Source organism: Ylistrum balloti, unplaced genomic scaffold (assembly GCF_031769215.1).
Source record: "Ylistrum balloti isolate Yb309-2 unplaced genomic scaffold, AGI_CSIRO_Ybal_v1 Utg370928, whole genome shotgun sequence".
Taxonomy (NCBI): domain Eukaryota; kingdom Metazoa; phylum Mollusca; class Bivalvia; order Pectinida; family Pectinidae; genus Ylistrum; species Ylistrum balloti.
In genome coordinates this window covers 697,871-722,084 of record NW_026782525.1, presented here as the reverse complement: position 1 = coordinate 722,084, position 24,214 = coordinate 697,871, and the positions used below count along the sequence as shown (strand labels likewise).

The 24,214-nt window shown below is 38.3% G+C and overlaps 1 protein-coding gene across 1 annotated transcript; it reads left to right on the top strand.

The window, feature by feature from the left end:
- The first annotated feature begins 6,177 nt into the window (after positions 1-6,177).
- Positions 6,178-13,090, top strand: LOC132559497 (protein singed-like). Its single transcript, XM_060224124.1, has 4 exons — positions 6,178-7,154; positions 10,218-10,377; positions 10,998-11,290; positions 12,209-13,090. Exons 1-4 carry the CDS (start codon positions 6,302-6,304, stop codon positions 12,412-12,414), a joined length of 1,512 nt encoding a protein of 503 aa, XP_060080107.1. The 5' UTR covers positions 6,178-6,301; the 3' UTR covers positions 12,415-13,090.
- The last annotated feature ends 11,124 nt before the right edge of the window (positions 13,091-24,214 follow it).

Genomic DNA, 24,214 nt, shown 5'->3' with positions numbered 1-24,214 from the left:
GGGGTTTGAAAATGGTAAATATTAATGCTTTTATAATTATTTTTAAGTTCACAATTTAGAAAGTGGCAAGTTATACTTCAGAGTTTTTTTAATGTTGACTATATTATAAATTGTGGAACTGATTACGTACATGTGTCAAAGATCGTGCAAAAATTTCTTTTGGTGTGATGTCTTAAAAGCATGGAAAAGACTATTGAACTCTGACTTTCTAAAGGGCAGACAACTCTCTTTGTTGAAAACACCTGTTTGGCAAAATCCTAATATAACTATTGGTGGAAAGTCTACTTTTTACCATAATTGGTTCGTTAAGGGCATAAGAGTAGTTAACGATTTGCTGAAAACTACAAATCCTGTCACTTTTTACTCTTATCAGGAATTTTCACGGAAATACAGTTTATTTACAATTTTTCTTCATTTCCAAGGTATTGTCAACTCTGTGAAATTATCTAGCAAACCTATTGATCAGGACACACATCTTTTACTCCCCTTCATTCCTTTGAACATAGAGCCTTTCTTCAATAAAGTTCAAGGAACAAAACATTTATATAAATTTTATCAAAGAATGATGAAATTCCAACTGGGAGAAAAAAATGGGCCAATGATTTTGACTTTGATAATTCTGACTGGGCAAATATTTTTTCATTACCTTTTAAAATAACAAAAGATTCAAAATTTCAGTGGTTCCAGTATATAATTTTACATAATATTCTGACAACTAATTCAATACTTTTCAAGGCAAACATAGTGTTAAGCCCTCTTTGTATATTTTGCAAATTAGAGTCTGAGACCATATCTCACATATTCTGGGAATGTCAAAAAGTACTAAACTTGCTGCAGAGTCTTGAGACACTTTAAGATGCTTTTTTAATTCCTTTTACTATTAATAAACAATCTTTAATATTTGGTTTTTGGCCAATTAGTCACGAATTTAGTAGAATAGACAATGAAATTAATATCATCATTAAACACTATATTTATAAAACTAGATGTTTTGATACCACATTAAACATACATTCACTAATAAACTCTTTCAAGGACCACCATAATGTCCAAAAGTATATAGCAATAAAAAAAGGGTGGTACTTTTCTTGATAATTTTAACAAAGAATGGGGAAAATGGAAAAAGATTCTAATTTTTTAATAAGAATAGAAATATATTTGTTATCAACCTAACTCTGACAGTTGGGCTCACTTTTATTTTGATTTTCTTATTAAGTAATGCTGTAGTCAATTTTGATCTCAATTAGTTTCTACTTTTGTTTCTGGAAGGTCTGTCTATCTGTCTCTACCTTACCCTAACTGATGACTCTTACACATGTTTGATATTTCTCTTTATACTTCAGGGTGTTTGTTTTGTCTTTGTATATATCTTTGTTGTCTGTCTTGTGTTTTGTCAATGTCTGTCTGTCTGTCTGTCTGTCTTGTCTTGTCTTGTCTTGTCTTGTCTTGTCTTGTCTTGTCTTGTCTTGTCTTGTCTTGTCTTGTCTTGTCTTGTCTTGTCTTGTCTTGTCTGTCTGCTACTTGTAACTGTCTGCGTATGTCTCTGTTCTTTTCTTTCCTATAACATGAAATTATGGAATATTCACTTCACTTTCATTTCATTAAAACATGTATGATCATCGGGGTGTGAAGTTATGTAAGCAAGGAATATATACGCTAACTAGTATGAATGTGGCTGATTAATATGAAATGTCTATGAATGTTTAGAAAATTGGAATGAATGATTTTTTTCTGCACATTATGTATTACTGTCATGTGCGCATGTCCTTTGAAAAAAAAATGAATAAAATATGAGTCATAAAAAAATCCTTTGTGATGTTCACGGGATGTACATAAGCGGGATGCATATGTAAATGTACATCTTTGAAATACAAATCTTTATCTATTTGTTTATTCCATAAAGATATATCTACATCCCTGGCTCTGGCGATGATAAAACAAAAAGACCACAGTACTCGATCGCAGGGCATGTAACGATGTTTCTGGGCCTTGTGTACTCTTATGTGTCTAGCGGTTCGTGAAGTACATTACACGTGTGTGTCTGGGGGTTCGTGAAGTTCATTACACGTGTGTGTCTGGGGGTTCGTGAAGTTCATTACACGTGTGTGTCTGGGGGTTCGTGAAGTAAATTACATGTGTGTGTCTGGGGGTTCGTGAAGTAAATTACATGTGTGTGTCTGGGGATCTGGGGGTTCGTGAAGTACATTACACTTATGTGTCTGGGGGTTCGTGAAGTATATTACACTTATGTGTCTGGGGGTTCGTGAAGTACATTACACTTATGTGTCTAGAGGTTCGTGAACTATATTACACGTGTCTGTCTGGGTGTTCGTGAAGTACATTACATGTGTCTGTCTGGGTGGTCGTGAAGTACATTACATGTGTGTGTGGGAGTTCGTGAAGTACATTACATGTGTGTTCGTGAAATACATTACACTTATGTGTCTGTGTGTTCGTGAAGTACATAAAATGTGTGTGTCTGGGTGTTCGTGAAGTACATTACGTGTGTGTGTGGGAATTCGTGAAGTACATTACACTTATGTGTCTGTGTGTTCGTGAAGTACATAAAATGTGTGTGTCTGGGTGTTCGTGAAGTACATTACGTGTGTGTGTGGGAGTTCGTGAAGTACATTACATGTGTGTGTCTGTGTGTTCGTGAAATACATTACACTTATGTGTCTGTGTGTTCGTGAAGTACATAAAATGTGTGTGTCTAGTGGTTCGTGAAGTACCTTACACGTATGTGTCTGGGTGTTCGTGAAGTACATTACGTGTGTGTGTGTCTAGAGGTTCGTGGAGTACATTACGTGTGTGTGTGTCTAGAGGTTCGTGGAGTACATTACACTTATGTGTCTAGAGGTTCGTGGAGTACATTACACGTGTGTGTCTGGGGGTTCGTGGAGTACATTACACGTGTGTGTCTGGGGGTTCGTGGAATACATTACACTTATGTGTCTGGGGGTTCGTGGAGTACATTACACGTATGTGTCTGGGGGTTCGTGGAGTACATTACATTGTCTAGGGGTTTGTAATAAGCTGTTTCTCAGAGCTTGTAGTATGATTACACAAACCACAGACTTACATTACGTGCGATAAGATGTCACCGTAAAATGGCAGCTAATCAGGGTGTAAAACAGACTTGCTACCCGTTTAGTCTGATTGTTTCACGTGTGTCTGTACCATGGCTGTTTACGCAAGTTATTTTGATACAGAAACATGCACATATACAAAGAAGGAGGAAGTGTTTTTGTCTGTACTCGCAACCTTTCAAAATTAAATTTGTTATCGACCCGGCGATGGAGTACTTTGGATAAACGTCATACAAACCAATTCACCCTGTATTATCTGGGGAAAATATTAACTGCATTTACACACCATGTTCATTTTTATATAGCATTACTCACCTCATAAATGAACTAACTTGTACTGACAGTTTTACTAAAGCACGTTCATGATTTTATTCTCTTGTATTCCTTGTGTTTTTAGATATCCTCTTACAAGCGTATGATTTGTCTGTATAAGTGGAGAGATCTTTTTTCTAAAGTAAAATTTAGCTGACATTGCCTTTGAGCATTTTATTGGTATTTTGTTCTAAATATAGTTCATGTGTTCCATCTAAAGTTGTCACCGGCTTTAAGACAAAACGGCAAACTTTGGAAGACCGCCTACTTAAGGGGGGAATGAGAATCCATGCCTGATAGTTTGCATAAAATCCCAGAGTCAATCAAGCTTCTTCCGGATATTTATAAGTTAAAGTCTTATTGCAATCAAGTTAAAAACATTGTACAATGAACAGAAATTCGTTCTCTGATCCAAAATCTCATCGAAGACTGATCAAGCGATTACTGAAAACAACTGGAACTTCAGTTTATACATAATCTTGTACAGCCCCATAATAACAATGTTTCACTACTGACAAAGCCAATTTATTTACTGGGTATTTGTATAGTACCATGTATGTACATGTAGAAGATAACACTATCGTTGAGACTGGCAAAACTTTTAGTTCTATTAGAGCAAGTGGTAATGAAATTAGAGATGTTCTACAGGTATTGAAGCTCGGTATGACCTAGATTGAGGATAGAATCAGCCATCATGTATTTAAAAATACCCCACAAATTGTTTGTTTTCATTTGAAATTACTTTTATTATGCCGATATCAACAGGTATTCTGTCAGTCACTTCATGGACAATAGCCAAATTATGTCACGCCACATATAGGAAATGTTTTTGAGCAAGTAATTTTGAACTACCTACATAATAATTTCGCAGAAAACTCACATATATATAAACACTAGTCAGGTTTTATACATGCTCATTCTACAGTAAATCAGATGACTGAAATTCATACCTCATTCATTTTATTGGCACAAAACAATATCGCTCAACCAAACCTTTATCAAGCTTCTTACTGCAATCTTCATACTATGAAATCTGGTTCGCAGTTTTGCAAATACTCTTCAGTTGAGAAGTGGAATTATTGATATGTGAATTTTAGAGAACTCCACTTGAAATAGCTTTTTGAACACCACCTTCTTAAATCATTTCTGCTATAAGAACATTTTTATTTTTTATACTCTGTATATTACCATACCCCATTCAAACTGAAGGTATGCCTTCGTTCTCTTGTCATGAGAGTTTATTTTCTCTAAGAAAGATGGACGGCGGTAACAATATATGGTTATGAGCTACATGTATACTGAAGCGTATTTTGTGGGGAAAATGCATCCAAGTTTGAGAAGAAATGATTGAAATTCTGAGTCACAATATCTGAATTTGTCAAGTTCTGCGGCACGATCTTCCAACAGATTACCGGAATACCTGTGGGAACTGTGAACTTTTTTGGCTGTCTTGTATAGAAGCGTTTATCATAACTGATCACAAAAACATTGCGAAGTCCTTCCTTTTCACGTTTAGATATATTGGTGATGTTTTGTCTTTAAATAACAAGAAATTGGATTGACCAAGATTTACGTGTTGTCGATGAAGCAGCAGAAGAAGCCACATCCTTGTACTTCTACAGATGTCGCCGTATAATGTCTTCCTTCCTATTTATATATATATAACAAGACATGTATTTTCTCACTATCTGTATTTAAATAAAAATTTGTTTCAGTCATTTTATATATATATTTATGTATATCCCTAGTTTTGTTTGATTTGAACTTAGGTTTGGATTCTGATATGTTTGTATTTTTTAAAACTATTATCTGTTTCAGGATGGTACGATCATCATCAGATGACTCGTACAGTAATACCAGAATTCACATTAGTTGCCCTCGTGGTTATACAAAGGTTCACATTACAGTACGTACCTACAGGAAATAATATAAGTTACCTTATACAATCATACACGAGGCCAGACCAATAAACTTTTAAACTTTTCCCGAGACCATACTAAGCAATACAACGATCTCCTCTAATCTGACAAAAACAAAGCAAAAAACGGACGCATGGTCAGTGTATGGGAGAATTTTTTTTTTAACATACACACTTTTGTAGGGTGAGGTGTGTACGTATGTCAGAAAAAAATAAGTTATCCTCGCTCACCCGGGTTGTTAAATAATATCATTCGATTCCCGTCAATATCACTTCAAGGGGAACAACTCGTTTCGACTTATCAGTTACCATGAATTAAAGGGTCATAACTCCGGTGGCCTTATTGAAAGGACAGCTTTTTAACATTTTCCGATTTTTTAAAATATGACATCAAGTCATACTGGAATTGGAGAAAGGAAAAACTTATCTTACACTAAAATGGTAGACTTCAGGTACTGGTAAAACAGTAGTAGATTGTTTGTTCGAATTTTTGTATTATTTTTTTTTTCAAAATGGGGTGGGTATGTTACAGCACGATCTAAGATATGGGAAATCCAAAGGTGAAACAAAGCGTGACTGTCCGGTGGCACAGGTACGCTTTACGCAATTGCCTGATCGTGTTTTACTACCCTGTCTGGTTATCGTTTGTGTGTTAAGCTTTCATTGAATGACCATACCACGCTTGGCCGACTTTGTGAGATATTATTTGGTGAATGTACTCATAGCTAACAAAAGACAAGTGCATGTGAAATAAATGAAGCGTTTCAAGGCGTTGACCAATCAGCAGAGTGATTGTCCATGAATACTACAATATTGAGGCGCGGCACACACCGCTATCACACAGCAGTAGACCGGCTGCGCGGAAAGTCGTGTACGAAAGCAAGCACTAGCGATCGGTAGGGCTGGGTGTGCGGCGAATGCAGTAGCTAGTGTTTTTGTCGCTGTCTCTTTCACTGGATTATATTATATTTACTGTACCAAGATGTCGACGAATGGAGTTAATGGTCATAGTAAGGACAGTGTTTCGGAATTATCATGGAAGGTGGGATTGTTGAATTGTAACACTAAATATCTTACTGCAGAGAGTTTTGGTAAATTAAATATCACCGGTAGCAGTCTGAAGAAAAAACAAGTCTGGACTATAGAACATGACAGAGACAACGATGGAGTGATTTATCTCAAAAGTCCCCAAACAGAGGAGAGCTACCTCAGCAGGGACAGATTCAGGAACGTTACACTCGCGGAGAAAGGGGAGGAGAGCAGATTTTCTGTTGAGTATGGCGATGGCGAATATTCGGGTCTTTGGGCATTTCGAAATGTCAAGTCCCAGGCCTTCCTTGGTACCAAGGGGGACGAATTGGTATGTACCAAAGAAGGCAAACCCACCAAAATGGAATACTGGACTGTCCAGTTATCGATCCATCCCCAAGTAAATATCCGTCATGTCAATCGTAACCGTTATGCGCATCTCTGCAATGACGAACTTCAATGCACAGAAGTCACTCCCTGGGGTCCCGAGGCTCTCATCATATTGGAATTCCACAAAGGGAAATATGCTCTGAGAACAAGTGACGACCGGTATGTAAACTCTGATGGCTCTCTATCCAGTGAGTGTTCAGAAGGGACATTGTTCATGTTAGAAATCCGTTCTGGAAAGGAAGTTGGTTTGGCGTTCAAGGACTTTCAACAACGTTACATAACAGCCATCGGTACTACAGCAACCATGAAAGGCCGCAATACGACGGTAGGCAGGGATGAGCTGTTTGCCATAGAGGACAGTCACCCTCAAGTTGTGTTCGTGTCCGAGGCTGGCAAGATGGCATCTGTCAAACAAGGTATACATCATCTTTTTTACTTACAAATCCAGAATTAACAATTAAGTGCATTCACTTGTTAAACAGTAAACTGCTATAAACAGCATATAGCTTTTTAAAAATATAATGCAGCCAACACATTACGTTGTATATGACATAATGGAGTGAAGTATAGGTTCCCATGGTTACCTTCTAATTTGAGACTGACGGGAAGAGAGAGACTTCTATAGGCTGGATTACGACAGTAACATGATACAAATGTAGATGCGATAACACGGAATACAGCTCTAGAAGGTACCAAGGTCCCTCCAGGATCTCTTCATTTGAATAAGATTATGAACTTGTGAGGTTCGTTCCCGAAATAACAGTCAGGTCACTAGTTATTACTACACATAACATTTTGTCTCCGTATCGGTCATAACAGATAAGTCTAGTTCAGCCAAGTGCCTTATGGTACACGATGACACGATATTAATGAGGTCAGGTTCAACAACAAAGTGTTTCATTATACACGCAGAAATTATGGACTAAGGTTAAGTACAACCGAGTGCCTCGTGGTACACGCTGACATCATGGACTAAGGTTAGGTACAACCGAGTGCCTCGTGGTACACGCTGACATTATGGACTAAGGTTAAGTACAACCGAGTGCCTCGTGGTACACGCTGACATCATGGACTAAGGTTGGGTACAACCGAGTGCCTCGTGGTACACGCTGACATTATGGACTAAGGTTAAGTACAACCGAGTGCCTCGTGGTACACACTGACATCATGGACTAAGGTTAGGTACAACCGAGTGCCTCGTGGTACACGATGACACAAATGACTAAGACCAGGTATATCTGAGTGTTTCCTGATACACGCTAACATCATGGACTAAGGTTAGGCACTGCCGAATGTTTCACGGTACATGGTGACACCGTTGGCTGAGGTTAGGTACAACTAAATGTCTCGTGTTACACGATGACTATTAACTAAGGTCTGACACAAGCGTTTTTGTAATACACGCTGGCATCATTGACTAAGGTCACGTACAGACTAGTGTCTCGTGGTACACGCTGACACTGTTGACTAAGGTCACGTACAGTCTAGTGTCTCGTGGTACACGCTGACACTGTTGACTAAGGTCACGTACAGCCTAGTGTCTCGTGGTACACGCTGACACTGTTAAGGTAACGTACAGACTAGTGTCTCGTGGTACACGGTGACACTGTTGACTAAGGTCACGTAAAGCCTAGTGTCTCGTGGTACACGCTGACACTGTTAAGGTAACGTACAGACTAGTGTCTCGTGGTGCACGGTGACACTATTGGCTAAGGTCACGTAGTCTAGTGTCTCGTGGTACACGGTGACACTGTTGACTAAGGTCACGTACAGCCTAGTGTCTCGTGGTACACGCTGACACTGTTAAGGTCACGTACAGACTAGTGTCTCGTGGTGCACGGTGACACTATTGACTAAGGTCACGTAGTCTAGTGTCTCGTGGTACACGGTGACACTGTTGACTAAGGTCACGTACAGACTAGCCTCTCGTGGTACATGGTGACACTGTTGACTAAGGTCACGTACAGCCTATTGTCTCGTGGTACACGGTGACACTATTGACTAAGGTCACGTACAGACTAGTGTCTCGTGGTACACGGTGACACAATGGACTAAGATCAAGCACAACTGAGTGTTTTACAGTGTATAATCACACGATTGATTAAGGTAAGATATTTTGTGTTGCGTGGTACACGGTGACCACTCCACTTCTCATAGACATTAGATTCGCACGTGTACAAGAGGAAGTGGTGTTATTACACGCGTTTGAGCATGACGAATGTCGATTTAGTACACTCGTGTTTACCGTCTGCGCCCGCACCAGTCCTATCCAGTGGACTGTCAAACGCTTAACACATCATTGGAGGGGGTGATGGTGGTGTTGTAAGTGACGTGCCTACTCGAAGCTGCCGACACTGGGGTGTATGACTCACGGATCAATCCTACCCTGAGAACAAACGATATCTAGTAAAAATCACCGCGGTATACAGAGCTAACACAGGTTGACCCTTCAACTGACAAATATGAAAGACGGGCCATTTAGAATATTTAGAATTACATCTGTATTCAATTAAAGTTTATTGGTTAAAACGACATTTGTATACTGGTCTTGCATGTTAAATATATGCTCGGTATTGTCATGTCGGCAATTTCTTTCTCGGGGTTCATATGTACCTACACGTTCTGGAGAAATTAAACATGTAAAGATATCGAATAGTTTTACTAATGCTCTAATCTATATCGTCAATCACGCGCCACTTGATTACGAATAATTACACTTAATATGACAATGGGACACGAATATTTGTAGATTTTGCACTTGTATGCGTGCTTGTCAATAATGACACGCCCGGTGGTTTAATGTGCAAGGGTCGGCTGCATGGTAGGGTATCGATCCTATTGCACATAACACAGAAGTAAATTTAGTGTTATTGCCAGACTGATCGGCAGGTTACGGCTCATGTTCGGTGTTTTTGTCTGACCTTGCAAGAAACATCCAATTCTTTCTAATAATTTGGACTTCTCTGCCGGTGTCCCGAAGAGATGTATACATCCAACAGTTCTAATGAATAAAGGTCAAGGCCATTCCCAGATGTTAATTGTGTACATAATCTCTTACTTCTTACAAAATAAACTTGGGGAAGTGTCAGCTCCCGGGCGCTGGTGTCGGGTATAAACCTTCGGTTTGTAGTAGGTTAAACTTTCCGACCGTGCAATGTTTATCATACTAAAATGCAACAGACCAAACACTCTGGCATCCGAGTCTACACGTGCATGTTTATACCTCTCGTTTTTTACGGTTCCCCAGATACACACGTGCATGTCCAATTGACCTAATCGCGAGTGCTAGTGCCTGACCAGACAACGTCAGACATACTATAAACCAGTAGTGGTTATGTATTTAGACGTAACCCTGTGATTACCAACAGATCGGCGGTATACTTTATAAAATTGCAGTGTACTTGATATTTTATTCGGGCATTCTATGCCGGTACTTTTCATGATTTTGTGTCTAGTACATCTTCCGTCTTGTATTCTAGGCGTAGATATATCAGCGAATCAGACGGAAGAAACGGAAACGGAAACATTCCAGACAGAATATCAACCCGAGCTGTCCAAATGGGCAGTCCGCACGTGCAAAACCACATACTGGACAATGGTCAACCCAGGATCAGCAATTCAGGCCAATAACAGAGAAATGTAAGTTTCGTTATCTTTATGATTTTCAATCTTGGATACACCTGTAGTGATATCGACGTCCACAAGCATCGATCAGTCAATCTTTTTAGTGTACTCGTTGAGTCAATCTTTTAGTATACTCGTTAAGGCAATCTTTTTAGTATACTCGTTGACTCAGTCTTTTTAGTATACTCGTTGAGTCAGTCTTTTTAGCATACTCGTTGAGTCAATCTTTTTAGTATTATCGTTCAGTCAATCTTTTTAGTATACTCGTTGAGTCAATCTTTTTAGTATACTCGTTGAGTCAATCTGTTTAGTATACTCGTTGGGCCAATCTTTTTAGTATACTCGTTGAGTCAATCTTTTTAGTATACTCGTTGGGCCAATCTTTTTAGTATACTCATTGAGTCAATCTTTTTAGTATACTCGTTGAGTCAATACTTTTAGTATACTCGTTGAGTCAATACTTTTAGTATACTCGTTGAGTCAATACTTTTAGTATACTCGTTGAGTCAATACTTTTAGTATACTCGTTGAGTCAATACTTTTAGTATACCCGTTGAGTCAATACTTTTAGTATACTCGTTGAAGATATTTCTATATCGTTATTGCATTTGAACATACTTTGTTTCTCATTGTAGCAAAGACACCTCTTTGTTCGACTTGCAGTGGCAAGATGATGGAACCGTTGGAATTGTAGCTCAAAACGGTAAATTTGTGACGCACAAGTCCACGGGTGCTATGGTGGCTATCGCGGACACCATGGGCGAGAAGGAGAAGTTCCATGTTAAAATTACTAACAGGCCTTACCTCATTCTCCGGTGTCAACACGGCTTTGTGGGTATTAAGTCCACAAGCGAGTACGTTTGTAACAAAGCTAACTTCACCATCATAGTTCTAGAAGGAAACAACGACGGAACATACGCTATGAAAGGTAAGTTGAATAGTTACGGTTTTGTCGGTCTTTTTATCTGTCTCCTATTTCCCCATTAGTTTACCTTTGGTGATTGATAAGCATGAACTGATCACCAGAAATTAATAAGGCGTGCATTTGTATTTAGATTGTGATTGTTGTTGTTGCTAATTCTCAGAAAGCAGTATTCGGCACATTTTCTTCCTGTTGGGAATTCAATAGAATAGAAGTTCTGATAACATAACCATGATTTGAGTATGACGTTTCGACGACAACCCTGTCAACTTCATCAGCCAAAAAGTAATGAAGCGTATTAAATTTGATGTATAAAGTGTACGAGAAGGTTTGTAATAGAATGTCATACTCAAATCTTCTACTGGTTATGTTATATGAACATCTGTTTATTCTACTCAGAAACCACTGTTTGAATACTTTTTTAACTTCCTGTTAGGACACCTCTTTTTCATTTTCTATTACTTTGGAAACAGATTGATCACCAGACAAACATATGTCGCTTTTGCTAAGAAAACATTAGCGTATATTCATTTTAAATTTGAGCAAAACAATCCCGTTCCGCTTGATTTAGCAAGCTAATATCAAAACGAAAGAAAAACAACGAAAAGTTTGCACTACTGTATAACGCATCTATGATTTAGTGTTGGTGTAAATTTTGTAAATACTAGTAAAACATTGTTAAGAAAACATGTCTAGAAATTAAGTAAAAAGTACAAATATTTCTCAAACAGCTTGTCAGTTGTCAACTCGTGTTGTTTTCTTGGTGTCTGGTTTTGACACAAGTGAAATAAGATAAACATAAGGCTGTAGGAAGAAAAGAATGTTTTTTATAAAAGATAATTTACAGCCAGTGTTTTTACAAAATAAAGTGACTGTCATCGCAGTAGACTACTCATTACTAACGTCTAATTCCTCACATTTCAGATATGAATGGTAAATACTGGAGTATTTCTGAGGACGGTCATGTAAGCGCGGATGGCGACGAACCCACTCATTTTAAAATAGAATTCCACAAACAGACGTCCATCTACATCAAGGGACCAAATGGACGTTATCTCAAAGGGGAACAGAATGGCAACTTCCGGGTTATTGGAGAAGAGTCAGGACCGGATACAGCATGGGAATTCTAATTCAGACAATTTCACGGACTGCTTTAAAGTTAGAAATCACACGATACTAGTACTATGAAACTCAGATAAACAAATTACGACAGGATTGTTATGTTAACATTCCGATTAAATTCCAAAGGACCAATCAGGAGGTGGTATACAGAATATATATGACAAATTTGACCAATGCTGACACACGATTTTCGTGTTGTGGACCATTCAGGATGTTGATATTATATACAGTCCGGTCCTGTATTTTGCTAGGACATCCCCGGTACTGTAAACAGGACTTCCTGGTGTAATGCTGGTTTGGGATCACGACTTCCGGTTTTGGGCAAATGTCTCCGTTCATAATGCCAAAAGAGAAACAAGATTATCCTTATATCCGTGTATAAAATGCAAATATAGGTCACACAAGGTCATGCCAGACAGGAGGATTAACCCGCTTTCACATTAGAAAGGAAGGATTGGCGATTCTTAGAGCATTAAACTAAACGCCCATGAATTGTGTACGCGAGACCGATGGATTATAAGAAGGGGCAGTATGTGTGGAGTGAATGGAGAACGTGTGTATGGAGTAGATGCGGCTTTCTAGTATAATATATTATTTGTGAATAAGACAGAGCTCTTTATAATCAAATACAAACCTTTTGTAATAAAAATCGCCGAAAAATAAAGCTGCATTGAATGGATATCATTTATACAAGTTCATTCTTGTATTTATTAAATAACTATATACAGTTGAATAAAAAGACCAGCTTTTCCTTATCTATTAGCAAAAGGGACGAGTCTAGGACACAATTTCTTCATATCCATAATATGACACAGGATATAGTAAAGCCCGGTCGGTACAGATATGTCGAGATGTGTTTGAACCATTAATCTTCAATAAGACAAGAAAAAATTGGGACACAAAACATAAATACTTTTGATACATAAAAGATTACATTGAAAAGAATGAACGACCGAACATTTTTAATGCGTTTGGTTATGTCACCATTTTGATTTATCGACAAGGTTTCTGAAAGGCAATTTTCTGTTAGAAATACACATTTACGAAATTTAAGACTGGAAATTCTTCACTTTGCACGCGTACAGACTGGAACGTGGTGGGTTTGGTTCGGGCTCGATCGATCGAGTTGCCGACACTGCTAACTCCAACCACGCAAACTGACGTTTCATCAGTCTTCAACTGTCAATGCATGAATAAGATATGTGCACGCGCTTCTTCAGAAGACAGATTTCGCTGTTTCCACATACGAATTTATGAACACGCTGCCGTTATCGAATGGTATGCTGGTATTTCCGTATGTATTCTTAAAATAAGGATATGTAAGCTCTATCCAAACTGAAAATGTTGATAAACATATTTTTCACAAGATCTTGACGTCAGAGCCCACAAAATGATGACTTCGTAAACATGTAGGCCTGCCGTAAAAGAATTTTTAGAGAGATATTATGGATGTGTAATTAATCGAAAAATGATTTTGTGAAACTCAGAATCGTACTAAAAACGTCTTGAACGTTAAGGTGAAATTGAACAAACAAATATCTCAGAAAAATATGTTTTGTACGTAACTCAATTGAAACTTTCTTGTTTTCGGATTGCCATGTTATTTTCCTGTTTCGGTATTTCCGATATACATAACAAACAGAACATAGCTGAAATGCACTTTGTCTCGTTCACGTTGATGCTATATCGGTCTGCAATAATCACGGAAGAACCGGAAAGACTGACGATAAAATACAATATGAACTAGCCGCCGGGAAGTTCCGGAACGGTAGAAAATGATCGAATAATTAGTGTGATAACTTCGCGTATGTTTACCTCTGGGGACATGTACATAGGCATAGCTGACAGTCTTTAGACAACCATTTAACAGCAATTGTCTGATAACTCACAGATAACTGACAGCACCTGCTCAAACCTTGATGAACAAAATGGGTTATGACCTGTGTGTAATAAAGATTCCCCTGTAATAACCCACACCTGCATGTATATCACGCACTTGACGATGGCGGAATAACTGCTGTCTTAGTCAGGGAAACGGCTTCTACTAAGGCTTGAAAAAATAAATGTACAAAAACGCTTTCCAATCAACAGAAAATACAAAATCCTGAACAATGATATCGTTTGGCACAGTGCAAGTGGACGGAAAACCAGCTTGTTTTATATGGTAGTGGTCGGAAGAGTGACTTCTTGTACATATTACACCCCACTAAATGGACCATTTACAAGATGTTTTTTAGCAGCACGCGACGGGCTGTTGACCCACATATCCGATTAGAATAGCCACTTTAAATATTCTCAATTGACATCATTCTAATAGAAGAGGCCATTTTGTCAATTGATGAAATATGGCTCACTTATCTCGAGTACCAGTCCAGCATCCGGCGAGCTGTGCGCCTGTGTTACTGTATACACACAATACAAATAGCAGAGCTCGTTATTTTTGCCTTAACAATCGAGATTATGACATTGTATTCAAACTGTTCAGAAGTATATACATGCTACTTCCACCTCCCATGACCACAGGATGAACACTTTGACGCGGTCACATTAAAATAGGCCCAGTGTGTCCTGGATGATGTATCGGAGGGGTCAATCCCTCACCCCGGAATTTTTCTCGCGTCCTTGACACTTTAGAATTGACCCTTTTTCGCTCTGGATAGAAAACACGACTTTAGTCCCTACACCGTCGTCTGCCCCCGTAAATAAGTGTTTCCGTAGACTTTGTCTGGGTTTGATATTTGAATGAAATTTATACCAGACCCGATACTATACGGCTAACATCAAATACATCAAACTATATACATGTAAACCTATCTATGTTAATTCAGTGTCCTCGAAAGGCTTGTCACATTTTTAAAAATCAATCTACATGTGATGACGACATTCAAGACCTCCTGCAGGATTTCGAGGTTAATTAAAGGTCAAGGTGACTATCTCATTTCTCTGCCGAGATACACAGAGAACTGACACAAAATCCTAACACCAAAGTCTTCACTTGTGTTTAAACATCCTCGATACTCCAGGAATTCTCTGTAACCCCTTGGAATATCAAGGATAGTATTTGAAAAACACAAATGGTTCGTAAGTCTGGGACTCGGCTTCCCTGTGGTCGGGTATAAGCGATACACAGACATAGTGTAGTGTAGTTTGCTGGTAATATGTCTCCATTTAGAGAAGTATTCCGACTCATCGATATGAAAAAACCAATGAGCCACGACCAGTGATCAAGGAGACGGATTGTGGGGTCTAATGGCGCCATCCATCTCCGTCTACTACAACCGCAAATATCCCTAGATGTTTACAAACGCAAGTGGGAAGATTCAAGATATTTTTTTTTTCATTTTATTTGTTCCTGTCAGAAAGATTTAATATTTGTTGAAAAAATATAAGGGTTTATGTCGATGGCAACAACTATGTAGTGTTCAATCTCTCAAATCATCACTTTTGCCAAACAACATAATTGAACAGAAAACGTTCAATGTGAAATTCTAGCTGAAGTGTAAGATAGATATTGCCATAGTTACTTGAATTTGTTGAAAATTCGACTATCGTCCTCATAGAAGATTAGATGTAAACGCATTTAGTCGAGTTGATGGCCTTCATGGCGTGGACTTCAAACAAACCCAAATGAGGGACAATCATTAGATCCCACACCGTTACAGCGATGTTCGAGTGGATTTGTGGGATTATTGAATATCGTATTTGTGAATATTAGGCTCTCATTGATCTTCAGAGAACATCGGTAACATAACAAAACATGTACCATGTAAACATCGGAAGATGTAGCGGTGGAGATAAGGATCATAACGAAGGTTTCTTTAGAACGTTTAATTTCTCTCCGTTTCGTGATAAAATAGTTATGAAATTTCCCAACAGGCAATACTGATTACAGAACTAATATATAGACACAATGTTGCATTGTTGGATGATAAGCACGTACATCGATATCACATGACCACGTGTATAGCTGCCCACCTGCCAATTAGCAGATCTACCCTACGTTATCATGTACAGCTGCTACACTGAAACCACTGGAAACTTGTGACATTGTTCTCTTTCACCGGTTTTGCGATGAAGATAACGGTTTCTATTACAAATGTTTCACTAGCTGTTTATCTATGGAATATACTAACACGTCACCGAGACAAGGAGAACAGTATCCCTAGTACCAGCAGTGTATAAACAATGAAAATAATATAATGACGTCATCATACTGCTTTATCATAGTCATGTCAGACTTGAAATGAAAACAATGAATCTGAAACGCTAGGGACATCGGGTGATTGTAGAGTTATTGGGAATCAAAAGATCGAGACACGACACAAAATTTAAGCATGCATTGTCTTCTTTTAACCAGTTAGACAATAGAGAACATACAGCCAGATGGGTACACTGTACAAAAACCACAGAAGGACTGTCTGGACCAAGATGGTTCCGGAGCATGAGATGCATGTTCGAATCTCAGTTTACTAGTAACTTAGAGTAAAGTTTATTGCAAACCCTGTAGTTTCAGAGCATAAAACGATGACATTCTGTCAGGTTTTAATGTTCTGGCAGATGATGGCTAGTCATAATAGTCCGACATTACACATTGCGTTTGTAATTAGAAAACTGTTTCTCTGGTTCCCTTTTACGAAAAGACACTTTACTGAACAAATCGGTGACAACAATTTTCATTTACTAATTAATTAAAATGACTCCGTTGTTAATTAAGATATAATTTAGTGTTCTGAACTGCTAAGCTGTTTCAGCGAGAAGATTACACAGTTTGTTTGGTTTAAAGATGTTCGATCGATATTCACACATACGAATCAATATACCTTACCGCAAGTTTGGTGCTGTCAGACACAGACAGCATTGTCTTTACAACACACATCCAAACACCACCAGACACAGACAGCACTGTCTTTACAACACACATCCAAACACCACCAGACACAGACAGCACTGTCTTTACAACACACATCCAAACACCACCAGACACAGACAGCACTGTCTTTACAACACACATCCAAACACCACCAGACACAGACAGCATTGTCTTTACAACACACATCCAAACACCACCAGACACAGACAGCACTGTCTTTACAACACACATCCAAACACCACCACACAGACACAGTCTTTACAACACACATCAAAACACCACCAGACACAGACAACACTGTCTTTACAACACATCCAAACACCACCAGACACGGACAGCACTGTCTTTACAACACACATCAAAACACCACCAGACACAGACAACACTGTCTTTACAACACATCCAAACACCACCAGACACAGAGAGCACTGTCTTTACAACACACATCCAAACACCACCAGACACAGACAGCACTGTCTTTACAAAACACCACCAGACACGGAAAGCACTGTCTTTACAATACACACCCAAACAATATTAGACACAGACAACACTGTCTTTACAACACACATCCAAACACCACCAAACACAGACAGCACTGTCTTTACAACACACATCAAAACACCACCAGACACAGACAACACTGTCTTTACAACACATCCAAACACCACCAGACACAGACAACACTGTCTTTACAACACATCCAAACACCACCAGACACAGACAGCACTGTCTTTACAACACACATTCTAACACCACCAGACACAGACAGCACTGTCTTTATAACACACATCCAAACACCACCAGACACAGACAGCACTGTCTTTACAACACACATCCAAACACCACCAAACACAGACAGCACTGTCTTTACAACACTTTCAAACACCACCAGACACAGACAGCACTGTCTTTACAACACACATCCAAACACCACCAGACACAGACAGCACTGTCTTTACAACACACATCCAAACACCACCAGACACAGACAGCACTGTCTTTACAACACACATCCAAACACCACCAGACACAGACAGCACTGTCTTTCCAACACACACCCAAACACCACCAGACACAGACAATACTGTCTTTACAACACACCTCCAAACACCACAGGCTCCACAACACACCTCCAAACACCACCAGACACACACAGTACTGTCTTTACAAAACACCACCAGACACGGACAGCACTGTCTTTACAACACACACCCAAACAATACCAGACACAGACAACACTGTCTTTACAACACACATCCAAACACGTCCAGATACAGACAGCACTGTCTTTACAACACACATCCAAACACCACCAGATACAGAAAGCACTGTCTTTACAACACACATCCAAACACCACCAGACACAGACAGCACTGTCTTTACAAAACACCACCAGACACGGAAAGCACTGTCTTTACAACACACACCCAAACACAGCACAGGATAAAATACACCTCCAAACACAGTACAGGCTGTACAACTCACCTCCAAACACAGTACAACCTCTATAACACACCTCAAAACACAACACAAGCTCTATAACACACCTCCAAACACAGCACAAGCTCTATAACACACCTCCAAACACAGCACAAGCTCTATAACACACCTCCAAACACAGCACAAGCTCTACAACACACCTCCAAACACAGTACAAGCTCTATAACACACCTCCAAACACAGTACAACCTCTATAACACACCTCCAAACACAACACAAGCTCTATAACACACCTCCAAACACAACATATGCTCAACTTTGCGAAGGGCTCACAATTACTTATGACCATGTCTTACAGGGTCGAGACAGTGGTCTTACCAATTTCAAGAAATGGATGAGGATGCCTAATTTTATGTTTGAAGATTAGGATGTCTCGTTTTATGTTTTAGGACTAGGGTGTCTCGTTTTATCTTTTAGGACTAGAGTGTCTCATCATTTACATTTCAGGATTAGGTTGTCTCATTTGATGTTTTAGGACTAGGATGTCTCATTAGTTATGTTTAAGGACTAGGATGTCTCATTAGTTATGTTTAAGGACTAGGGTGTCTCATTAGTAATGTTTTAGGACTAGGGTGTCTCATTAGTTATGTTTTAGGACTAGGATGTCTCATTTTATGTTTTAGGACTAGGATGTTTTATTCTATGTTTAAGGACTAGGATGTCTCATTTTATGCTTTAGGACTAGGATGTCTCATTAGTTATGTTTAAGGACTAGGATGTCTCATTTTATGTTTTAGGACTAGGATGTTTTATTCTATGTTTAAGGACTAGGATGTCTCATTTTATGCTTTAGGACTAGGATGTCTCATTAGTTATGTTTAAGGACTAGGATGTCTCATTTTATGTTTTAGGACTAGGATGTTTTATTCTATGTTTAAGGACTAGGATGTCTCATTTTATGCTTTAGGACTAGGATGTCTCATTAGTTATGTTTAAGGACTAGGATGTCTCATTTTATGTTTTAGGACTAGGATGTTTTATTCTATGTTTTAGGACTAGGATGTCTCATTTTATGCTTTAGGACTAGGATGTCTCATTAGTTATGTTTAAGGACTAGGATGTCTCATTTTATGTTTTAGGACTAGGATGTTTTATTCTATGTTTAAGGACTAGGATGTTTTATTCTATGTTTAAGGACTAGGGTGTTTTATTATATGTTTAAGGACTAGGGTGTTTTATTATATGTTTTAAGACTAGGATGTCTCACTAGTTATGTTTTAGGACTAGGATGTTTTATTCTATGTTTTAGGACTAGGGTGTTTTATTCTATGTTTTAGGACTAGGATGTCCGTTTTAGGTTTTAGGACTAGGATGTCTCAATAGTTATATTTTAGGAATAGGATGTCTCGTTTTAGGTTTTAGGACTAGGATTTCTCAATTTTGATATTTTAGGAATAGGATGTCTCGTTTTAGGTTTTTAGGACTAGGATGTCTCAATAGTTATATTTCAGGAATAGGATGTCTCGTTTTATGTTTTAAGACTAGGATGTCTCATTTTATGCTTTAGGACTAGGATGTTTTATTCTATGTTTAAGGACTAGGGTGTTTTATTATATGTTTTAGGACTAGGATGTCTCATTAGTTATGTTTTAGGACTAGGGTGTTTTATGCTATGTTTTAGGACTAGGGTGTTTTATTCTATGTTTAAGGACTAGGGTGTTTTATGCTATGTTTTAGGACTAGGGTGTTTTATTCTATGTTTAAGGACTAGGCTGTTTTATTCTATGTTTTAGGACTAGGGTGTTTTATTCTATGTTTTAGGACTAGGGTGTTTTATTCTATGTTTAAGGACTAGGGTGTTTTATTCTATGTTTTAGGACTAGGGTGTTTTATTCTATGTTTTAGGACTAGGGTGTTTTATTCTATGTTTAAGGACTAGGGTGTTTTATTCTATATTTTAGGACTAGGGTGTTTTATGCTATGTTTTAGGACTAGGGTGTTTTATTCTATGTTTTAGGACTAGGGTGTTTTATTCTATGTTTAAGGACTAGGGTGTTTTATTCTATGTTTTAGGACTAGGGTGTTTTATTCTATGTTTTAGGACTAGGGTGTTTTATTCTATGTTTAAGGACTAGGGTGTTTTATTCTATATTTTAGGACTAGGGTGTTTTATTCTATGGTTTAGGACTAGGGTGTTTTATTCTATGTTTTAGGACTAGGATTTCTCGATATAATGGGCTTCGTGCAATGTGAACAACACTAGTTTTTCATCGAGATTATGACGTTTCATGCAATATTGCAGTGTTAGTTAAGTTAATAGACGACAGTTATATTAATCTCACATTAATCATTAGTCTTGATATACGATTATTCTGTTTGTTCTTGACGACATATGTTCAAAACTCTAAACGATCAATTTTTAAATCTAAAAAAAAAGTTGCTCTGGAGTGTCCCGTTATTCGCTGCATACGATGAAGTTTTAGATGAAAATTCCTATAAAATCAAAACGTACACCAACTACACAGATGTTGGGAAAACGTGATGAGCTTATTGACAAAAGAAATTAAGATTAACCACTTGGCACGTGTCGAAAGCATTATCAGTTTACCGACACAAACCACCATCTTTATCTACTGTACCAATATATAAAGTCAATTTGCCATTTCTGTTCTATCAGATGAAACTAAAAACGACCAGAACCATCTTATCAAGAACTAGACCCGTTCTTATCCATTAAAATGGTATCGAATACAGTAACTCTTTGATCTTTGAACGGTCGCTGCTGTCTGATATTGACTTCAGAGATACTCTTCGGATTCGTCTACGTTATTCCACGGATTTCCTTGACTTTTTTATCTGCAAAGTCGTTTGGAGCTAACCGGAGTATTTTATAGTAGTTTAAGATACAATTTTCTCCTCACATCATTATTACTAAAATAAAGCACAATGCACGTGTTTGATAAACCATAACTAACTAAACCACTTAAAACTTAAAAGATAATTACAGGATCATGAACACCGACAGTGACTCCCTCAATGATCGTGAATAATTGATAGAAACAAAGCCTGATTGAGGACATCTGTTGTTTTATGGTGTGGATTGATCACAATTTCACCTGTGATCCATTATCGGTGTCGATACATAAAATTAATTATAATGACACCCTGAGTCACCACACGCCAGTCCTTGTGATTGTGAAGGTAACTGACTACACCTACACGTTAATATACCAATGTAGTATTTTTTTCTAGGATTTAACCTGTCTTGTCCTTCTGAGTTAACTTGTCAAAATTTAGCATCCATCGAGTGTCTGCTGTTGTCATCGAGGTCGTCGGACAGAAAAGTAAGCGGCCTCACACGGAGTTGTCAGCTGTTGTGACATGCACGTCACACCAAATCTTCACTAATACTTCCAAAGTTCTCGGAATACGATCGTTAATAACCTCGTCAATAGTATAGAAAGGGCTGTCAATGATATATCAATACCCCCATTCTGTCAGGAAGGAACTCTCGAACCCCATGATTCACGTGTCGCTGTTGAACCTATTATAGTTATAGTAACGATTGTCGACCGCACGTGTGACTCACGCGAACCGCATTAAGGACATATTATTGTCATAACAAGATCGCATATCTATATGATGAAAGACCTTTGTACGCGAACCTTAAGGGTAAAATGACCTTGTTCGATAAGTCCGGGTTCCATGTTTTAGTTGGAGTCCGTATTCCCGATCTTTGCTTGAGGCCAAATTGAAGGGGTTTTTTTCCCCCGAGTCCAAGTTGCAGATCCTGCTTTGGTGTCCTGAGTATAGGTCTTTGAGTTCGAATGGTAGGTCTCTGTTCTGTATTTCACAAACGCTAGCCTACAAACGATTGTTTGAGTGTTTTCCATTGGAAAGTCTGTCGCCGAATTAAGGGCAATGACCCAAAATTCCATTTTAAGACACTCTCCAATGAAATCAAACGTCAACTACGGTGTTAGTAAGAACGTTTGTAAAATTAGCCTAAAATGACACAAAGAGGAAAGATTGTATTCTACTGTCGTTTCGTCGTTCAAAGCGACTTTTGTTGGTGGTCCGCCCGTTTCTTTAACCAACTCTTGTAACCACTATTTCTCCAGATGTAATGTTAGACAGATCAAACACGATATAGACAAGCCTTAGTTATCATTACACATTGACAGATAATGGATCAACAGTCCCTATATTTTATATAAAGGTTTCTCCCGATCCTTGCACAAATTGGTCGTCTTGACGATTTTGAAAAAGAAAGTTCGTTTAAGTCATTTTTAGAGACAGAATGAATTAATCATTCTCAGCTTCCATATAGGAGCTCTTATTGTGCCTGTTGGATTTAGGGTTTGGGAAGAAATATGAAATGGCCGGCAGCATGGACCTTCATCAAGAGAGAAACAAAGAAAATGAATAAATACCAAATCCTGGTAACAACTGCCAGAATGTTAGAAAATCGATGAAAAAGGACACAAAATGTTCTACCATACTAGTATGCTGGTGAATTCACAACCTTTAGATAATACATGTATTCAATTAAAAATGCCGAAAGCCATCAAGTTGAAAATTTTTTGAATTTACTAACTCCATCGGGTTAGTGTAACGTCCCGTGTATCTTCAAGTTTAAGTCGTTTTTGATTTTCCTGACATACAAGTCCACTCCGTAGGGTGAGACAAATTTATACTACAGTTTTGTCCTAACGTATGTAATAGTTTTGTTTTAACTGATGTATAAGTTATTATTATTACATTTTTAACAGCCCGTCAACACATAAAAGGTCATTAGGGCCATCATACCGTATCTGATATGTACATAGTATGTCCATAGTTTCAACATCTTTTCATTTTCCTAAAAACAATTGTAAAGGTAGAGAATAGTAAGTGTGATGATATTTTAACGTCACCTACCCTCCCTAGAGTGGAGACAAATTGTATCAAAAGTCTCCCTAGAGTGGGGACAAATTGTAACAAAAGTCTCCCTAGAGTGGGGACAAATTGTAACAAAAGTCTCCCTAGAGTGGAGACAAATTGTAACAAAAGTCTCCCTAGAGTGGAGACAAATTGTAACAAAAGTCTCCCTAGAGTGGAGACAAATTGTAACAAAAGTCTCCCTAGAGTGGGGACAAATTGTAACAAAAGTCTCCCTAGAGTGGGGACAAATTGTAACAAACGTCTCCCTAGAGTGGGGACAAATTGTAACAAAGGTCTCTCTAGAGTGGGGACAAATTGTAACAAAAGTCTCCCTAGAGTGGGGACAAATTGTAACAAAGGTCTCTCTAGAGTGGGGACAAATTGTAATATAACTCCCCCTAGAGTGGGGACAAATTGTAACAAAAGTCTCACTAGAGTGGGGACAAATTGTAACAAAAGTCTCACTAGAGTGGGGACAAATTGTAATATAACTCCCCCTAGAGTGGGGACAAATTGTAACAAAAGTCTCCCTAGAGTGGGGACAAATTGTAACAAAAGTCTCCCTAGAGTGG